Genomic DNA, 8,203 nt, shown 5'->3' with positions numbered 1-8,203 from the left:
CTAGTCTGTTTTTCACAGATGACTTCAAAAGACTCGTGATATCATGCGACGGCATGCTTTGAAGAACACCGATGTCCCACAGAAGAAAGAAAGTCATGCAGGTTTGACTGACATGAGGGCGAGTCATTGGTCATTTTTTGTGAACTGATGCTGTTAAGAGTTTACAGATAATCGATCTGCACGCACCGCCGATCAGCACAAGGCTTCATAACGTGTAGTTGATCAGATGATCTGTCCGCGGGAGTGTATGATGATGGCGTTGGGGTTTGCTTTCGGCATCAGTCCGCCGTTGCTGCACTGGAAGTAGTTTGAAGTGGCTTCGGAGAGATGGTAGGAGTTGACCGCTGAGCTCTCTTCTTCTCCTTCTGGAAGTCTCTCTCGCTCCGCTCCGTGAATCTCTCTGCGAGAGCCGCGCTTCCATCCGTCAGTGACGGCGTCTGCGGTGGGACCCGAGCTCAGAGACGGAGGAGGAGAACTCTGATCACGGTGAAGCCCTGAGTCCTGGAAGAGAAACAACCTCATCTGAGATCTGCTTACAGTAAAGAGGACAGCTGTTCTTTATTTTGGGAAAGAGCATCATTAGATTAGATCCTTCTCACCTTTTGAATCAATTCAAACGATTCCAAACTGTGATTCAATGGGCAATTCTTGTAAAGTGAGCTGCTCAGAATATACATACATGTATACAGTGAGGTCAATAAGTATTTGATCAGCCTGTGATTTTGCAAGTTCTCTTACTTAGAAATCATGGAGGGGTCTACAATTTTCAGCATAGGTGCATTTCCACTGTGAGAGACAGAATCTAAAAATAAAAATCCGGAAATCACATTGTATGATTTTTTTTTTTAACAATTGTGACCCTGGACCACAAAACCAGTCATAAGGTTAAATTTTACAAAACTGAGATGTATATATAATATGAAAGCTTAGTAAATAAGCTTTCTATTGATGTATGGTTTTTGTTAGGATAGGGCGATATTTGGCCGAGATACATCTATTTGAAAAAATGGAATCTGAGGGTGCAAAAAAATTTAAATACTGTGAAAATCACCTTTAAAGTTGTCCAAATTAGGTTCTTAATGCATATTACTAATCAAAAATTACATTGATATATTTACAGTAGGGATTTTACAAAAAAATCTTCATGGAACATGATCTTTACTTAATTTCCTAATGATTTTTGGCATAAAAGAAAAAGCAATAATTTGGACCCATGCAATGTATTTTTGGCTATTGCTACAAACATACCCCAGCGACTTAAGACTGGTTTTGTGGTCCAGGGTCACATATTTATTTGTGAATTCCTGTGTCAAATAAGTATTTGATCACTTGCTTATCGGTCAGATTTCTGTTATTTTGCTTTTAAATAGTCCAGCTACACTCTGCTGATGATTCTAAATGAGTAGCACCTGTTTGAGGTCGTTAGCTGTCATAAAGACACCTGTGCACCCCACAATCAGCCAAAGTCTAAAGCCGAGTTCAGACTGCACGATTTTCAAAGCAATCGCGTCACAGATGTTTTCACACTGCATGACTATCTGGGGTAGCATTCCGTCGCTGCTGTGTTCACGCTGCACGATGGATCGGCAACAGGGGGTTTCACACTGCATGACTGTACAATCGGAAGAATCTTTGTCCCGGTCCGCAAACTACGCCTCACAACAAAACACATGCGAGAAGTGACATGGCAACAAGGCGAGGTCAGGCGTGCAAGTTCTCACGTGAGACTGGTATTATTATAAAAAAAATGGCAGCCTGCAAGAAGCTCATACAAATTGCATGTGCACTCATCTGCAGCGAAAAGAAAAGAAGCCGAAGTTATTCTTGTTGATATTGTGGTCTATACCAGGGATCCTCAAATCTTACCCTGGAGGTCCAATGCGCTGCAGGGTTTAGCTCTAACCCTAATCAAACACACCTGAGCATGCTAATCAAGGTCTTCAGGATCATTAGAGAATCACAGGTAGGTGAGTTTGATCAGGGTTGGAGCTAAACTCTGCAGTGCATTGGACCTCCAGAGTAAGATTTGAGGAACCCTGGTCTATACCTCCGTAACTCCTCCCCCAACTTCCCGCTGGCCTGGATGTTGCTCTCTCATTGGCTGTAGGTAATCGCCGACGTGATTTTCAGTCAGATCACCTTTCACACGGCATGATTTTGAATCGCCGACAGGTCCAGATATTTAGCATGCCAAATATCTCACGGGTGTCGGTGAGAGTGATTCTCTCAGATCGCGTCTTTGAGAGTTCACACTGTGTGATTGTCACTCGCGTGAACGAGCACCGATTTGTCTGCGATTTCTCAAAACCTGTCGGCGAGTCAAAATCGGGGCTAAAATCATGCAGTCTGAACTCGGCTTAAGTAGCAACATGGGCAAAACCTAAGAGCTGTCTTAAACCTTTTAAAACTTTCTGAACAGGCTTTCTCAAGTCAACCTAAAAGTTTGTCTGGACAAACCTTTTTATCGAGTTCATTAATGTTAATAAGAATAAAAAAAAGTGTTCTATTTTGTGTTCTATTTTTTGTCATTAAAGGGATAGTTCACCCAAAAATGAAAATTTGATGTGTATCTGCTTACCCCCAGGGCATCCAAGATGCAGGTGACTTTGTTTCCTCAGAAAAACACAAACGAAGATTTGTAACTTTTTTTTAAATTTTAAGTTAAAAATCTTCGTTTGTGTTCTGCTGAGGAAACAAAGTCAGCTACATCTTGGGTGCCCTGGGGGTAAGCAGATACTAGGGCTGGGCGATTCTTTCGATTTTTTCGATTAATTCAAATTTACGTTTTAAGACGATTTAATTTATTAAATCGAAGTATCACGATTTAAAAATAAATAAATAAATAAATAAATATATATATATATATATATATATATATATATATATATTCAGAACGGAAAACAACGCGTTCTGGTAAAATAACGCGAGTCACTAAGGGGACATGATTAGCTGTTACATTACAGTACATACAATTTCACTTACCACATAAACAGAGTAGAGAGATGATTGAAGACAATGGCGAATTATTTGCATATCAGGGCTCTAGAGTGCGACCTAATTTCTCAATGGTGCGACCAGCCGTTCAAGGGCAAAAAGAAACTACTACGTGCGACTATGAAAAAATATTTAGGAGCACCATGTGCGACTGACCCGACCAGCATATTAGTGTTTGCACTGAGTGGAGCTTCAAAGGTTTCCATGTGTTTTGCACGTTGACTAATGTATCTCAAGTGTAGAGAGAGTGGGCAGTAGCTTCGTTTATTATAATAGAGCTTTGTGAGATTGCGAACTAAGATGAGTGACAGCTTTTAATCATTTTTAAGGGAGTTTGTAAACGAGATATTGATTTATTACAACAGTTAAATAAACAAGAAGTTATTAAGTGACTTACATTTTCTGACTATAACACTATTGCCTGATTTTGCTCTATTTCGTCGTCAAAAGTAGTCTGAAACAAGTCACAGCTGAGCATCTCCACTCAAACACAGCGGTGTTTCATTTATGAATGAACGTGCGTTTTTAAACCAATCTAGTGAAATGATTCAATTCCCCATTCATTAAGAGTCACTTGCTTTATTCTTGAACGAACCATCCGTTCGAACGAATCAAATGAATGAAATGATTCAGTAATTAAATCAGTGTTTTACCACCACCTGCTGGCAGATCGTTTCAGTTATTTAAATCATTTAATATTTCTGTGTTCAAAATTGTATATTTTTGTATACGATATAAGTGCAAGAGAAAAGCATGGAAATATATATTTTCCTCTCATCTCATATTTATTTGTCTTACAAACATTTACTGTGTCTGGTATGATAAGACTGGGGCCTGGTGGAAAGCGATCACTGACGCAGTTGCAATGTATACTGCAAAATATATGGTGCCCATATATATATATTGTGGAAAAGCTGGGGTTTCTTTACATGCTAAAAGAAGTAGGGGGGGAAAAAATAGATTTAAATCATAAATCGGATTTTTTGTGAAAAAAAATCAGGGATTTTATTTTTAGGCCATATCGCCCAGCCCTAGCAGATACACATCAAATTTTCATTTTTGGGTGAACTATCTCTTTAAAATGGGTTCATGATGTAGACCGCCACACTCACCAGTGACATATTACTGGATTTGATGTAGGACTCAGTTCTGCGTCTACGCTCGTTCCTCTCCTCCTCCATCTCTCTCTGCTTCTTGCCGTTTCGCTCCGGTCGGTACGGCGTGTAGATGGCGGGACGTCCCAGACTATCATACTCTCCGTCTACATGTCTGGCTCTCATGTCGCTCAGCGTTGAACGATCCTACAGAGATGCAGACATGTTAATGCTGCTGATGGTATCACATACGTGTGCTTATGTGTGACCCTGGACCACAAAACCAGTCATAAGGTTACATTTTACAAAACTGAGATGTATACATCATATGAAAACCCAATAAATAAGCTTTCTATTGATGTATAGTTTGTTAGAATAGGACAATATTTGAAAATCTGGAATCTGAGGGTGCAAAAAAAAAAAATCAAAATACTGAGAAAATCACCTTTAAAGTTGTCCAAATTAAGTTCTTAACAATGCATATTACTAATCAAAAATTACATTTTGATATATGTATAGTAGGAATTTTACAAAAAAATCTTCATGGAACATGATCTTTACTTAATTTCCTAATGATTTTTGGCATAAAAGAAAAATCTATAATTTTGACCCATACGATGTATTTTTGGCGACTTGAGACAGGGTCACATGTGTGAAATAAACTCACCGCTACTGATAAAACACTGCCTTTTATAACACTGTCCGCCTGAATCAGAGAACTGTCCTCCGGCTGCAAACAACACAAACACACACAGATCACAATACTTTAAAAGCATAGTAAGAAATTTAAATCCATTCCAAGTAAATTACAACACTTTAGATTAATGCTGCAGGTTGTAACAACAAGAATCATGTTTACAGAGACACATTTACAGTGAAACCAGAACAAGTAGGTGAAATATAACAATAACACATTTATAGTTTATGGTTTAATCTTAATATGTGACCACAAAACTAGTCATAAGAGTCATTTTTTTTTTAAATTGAGTTTTATATCATCTCAAAGCTGAATAAATATGTTTTCCATTGGCGTATGGTTTGATAAGATAGGACAATATTTGAAAATCTGGAATCTGAGGGTGTAAAAAATCTAAATATTGAGTAAATTGCCTTCAAAGTTGTCTAAATTAAGTTCTTAGCAATGCATATTACTAATAAGAATTAAGCTTTTATATATTTTTACGGTAAGAAATGTATAAAATATCTCATGGAACAAGATCTTTACTTATTATCCTTATGAAAAATGGATAATTTTGACCCATACAATGCATTTTTGGCTATTGCTACAAATATACCCGTGCTACTTAAGACATACGTTTTTATATTTATTTATATATAGTTTTAACTATACTTTTTTGTATTGTGAACATTTTCATGACATCTAAGAACATTTTTCAATCCACAATTTTATTCCTTTACTTTTGAGGGGTTTTTTTTCATTTATTTATTTATTCATAATTATTATTGTCAAATATGTTTTGGATCAAAATAAAAAAATACAGTAATACAAATATTTTTACAAATAAAATCAGCATAAATTAAAGGCAGGATAATAAACACCATTTAATATATAAATACTGATTATTTCCATTACGGCAATGAGAATACATGCAAGTTTTTAAATTATGACAATAATGTCAATGCAAAAAAAAAAAAAAATCAGTATGAAATAAATAGTACAATAATGCTAACTAATGTTAAATACTTTTCACAAACTTTTTTTTTTGCATTATATTTATAAAAATACAAGGACATTTTCCACACCATCACAAAAATAATGCCAAAATGCTTTTTATGCAGAATATAATTTCTTATATCTTTCTTTTGATTTTGTGTTGAATGACAGGAATTACAGAAGTGACACATAAATATGAAATACAAATAAGTCTATTTTTAGAACTTTTTTTAGATTGTGAAATTATTTTAATGACAATTAAGAATATTTAGCCTCATTCATCTCATTATTTTTTTTTTGTTATAATTCTCATTGTCAAAGATGATTAATATTCTAATTTAAACACTGCAATATGTTATTATATGCTGATTAAAAAAAAAATTGGTATGAATTAAATAGTATAAAAATGGTAACTAATTATAAATACTTTAAACTAAAAATGTGTGGGTTTTTTGCATTATATTTATCAAAATACAAGGACATTTTTCACACATCACTAAATTAATGCCAAAATGCAAAAATGCTTTTTTATGCAGAATATAATTTGATTTTTTTTTTTCTTTTGTGTTCAATGACAGGAATTACAGAAGTGACACATAAATATGAAATACAAATAAGTCTATTTTTAGAACTTTTTTAGATTGTGAAATTATTTTAATGACAATTAAGAATATTTAGCCTCATTCATCTCATTATTTGCAAAATGCAAAAATGCTTTTTTTATGCAGAATATAATTTGATTTTTTTTCTTTTGATTTTGTGTTCAATGACAGGAATTACAGAATTTTTTATTTATAATTGTGTTTTTTTTTAATCGTCAAAGATGATTACTATTCTAATCTCATCAAAATAAAAATACTGTAATCTATTATGTTATGCAGATTTAAAAAAACATATTGGTATGAATTAAATAGTACAATAATGGTAACTAATATTATAAATACTTTACACTAACAATACAAACATTGATTTTTTTTGGTGGGGGGGGGGGCATTATGATAAAAAATACAATGAATTTTTTAACACTATCATAATGTCAAAATGCTTTTTTGTGCAGAATATAATTTCTTATTCCTTTCATTTAATTTCATGGTGAATTATTACAGCAGTGACACATGAACATAAAATATGCCTAGAAAAATCCCTAAAAGATGTTTAACAGCCTAAATAATATAAGAATCCATGCACTTAATCAAATTCACAATTCTTCATATTTACTTTACATTAAACACTAATGCACTCATGACCTAAAGACTTAAACATGATCATCTTTTAGTTTAAAGTAAACTATAGTGTGTTTGACAGATGTGGTTGATGTCTATAAGCGGTTTAATCATGCATATTCATTGTGTGACAGTAATAATGTCGTACCGCTGTCCTGGGATCACCGTTGATGGAGTTGAGTCTCCTCATGGACACCTGTCTGGACAGACTGATCATCTCCTCCCTGAGACACAAACACATTCATGATGCATTGAGAGATTTTCTAGATGCATTTGTAAGGTTAAAGTCACAGACTCACGTTCTGGCGCTGAGCGCTCGTTTCAGCTTCCTGTTCTTGCGTCTAAGATGACAGTTGACGAAGATGATGGTGATCACGACGACTACGACCAAAACCCCAGTGACAGACGCTCCTATGATGATGAGAAGAGTCTCTGATGGGCTTCCCAGAGCGTATGCAAATCCAGCCGTATGTGGATCTACAAAATAAACAACAAAAAACTGTTTTTTCCATGCAATTTCATGCATTTTTTTTTTCAGACTAGTGATAGAAGCATCCAAAATACACATTTAATTAGAGCTGCAATATGACTAGTCGTGATTAATTAATTAAAAATAAAAGTTTATGTTTGCATACTATATACATACTATATGCATTTTTAATGACATTAAATAGTAAAAGCTTGCTGCCTTACCATGGCAGTAGGTAAAGTTACAGGTTTTGGAGAACTAATTTATAAAATAAAATTACATTTATTTATTTAATTTTATAAATTAGTTTTCAAAATCCTATAACTTTACCTACTGCCATGGTAAGGCAGCAAACCTTTACTATTTAATTTAATTTAATTTAAATGTTTGCTGCCTTACCATGGCAGTAGGAAAAATTTTCAGGATTCTAAAAATTAATTTATAAATGAAAATAAAATAAATGAAAATGAAAAAATAAATAAAAAAAAAAAAAAAGAGTAAAAGTTTGCTGCCTTATAATGGTAGTAGGTAAAATTATAGGATTCTGAAAACTAATTTATAAATGAAAAAAAAAATAATAATTAATAAATAAATAAATGAGAAAAAAAAAAAAAAGAGTAAAAGTTTGCTGCAGATAGAATCCTGAAAACTAATTTATAAATGAAAATAAAATAAAATAATAAAAATAAATTAATAAATAAAATAAAAATAGTAAAAGGTTGCTGCCTTACCATGGCAGTAGGTAAAA

General features: G+C 33.9%; 1 protein-coding gene across 1 annotated transcript in view; it reads right to left on the bottom strand.

Moving 5' to 3' along the window:
- Positions 1 to 222: 222 nt before the first annotated feature.
- Positions 223 to 8,203, bottom strand: part of LOC141343790 (nectin-4-like) — a 38,226-nt gene continuing 30,245 nt past the window's right edge. The window contains exons 7-11 of the mRNA XM_073848435.1: positions 7,286 to 7,463; positions 7,135 to 7,210; positions 4,756 to 4,818; positions 4,107 to 4,295; positions 223 to 501 (exon numbers count right to left, since the gene is read on the bottom strand). Of these exons, the coding sequence (XP_073704536.1) occupies positions 223 to 501; positions 4,107 to 4,295; positions 4,756 to 4,818; positions 7,135 to 7,210; positions 7,286 to 7,463 (785 nt within the window). The remainder of the gene's footprint in view (positions 502 to 4,106; positions 4,296 to 4,755; positions 4,819 to 7,134; positions 7,211 to 7,285; positions 7,464 to 8,203) is intronic.

This window comes from Garra rufa, chromosome 10 (genome assembly GCF_049309525.1).
Source record: "Garra rufa chromosome 10, GarRuf1.0, whole genome shotgun sequence".
Classification (NCBI taxonomy): Eukaryota; Metazoa; Chordata; class Actinopteri; order Cypriniformes; family Cyprinidae; genus Garra; species Garra rufa.
Note: the sequence above shows the minus strand (reverse complement) of the source record. Positions and strands in the feature narration are given on the sequence as shown.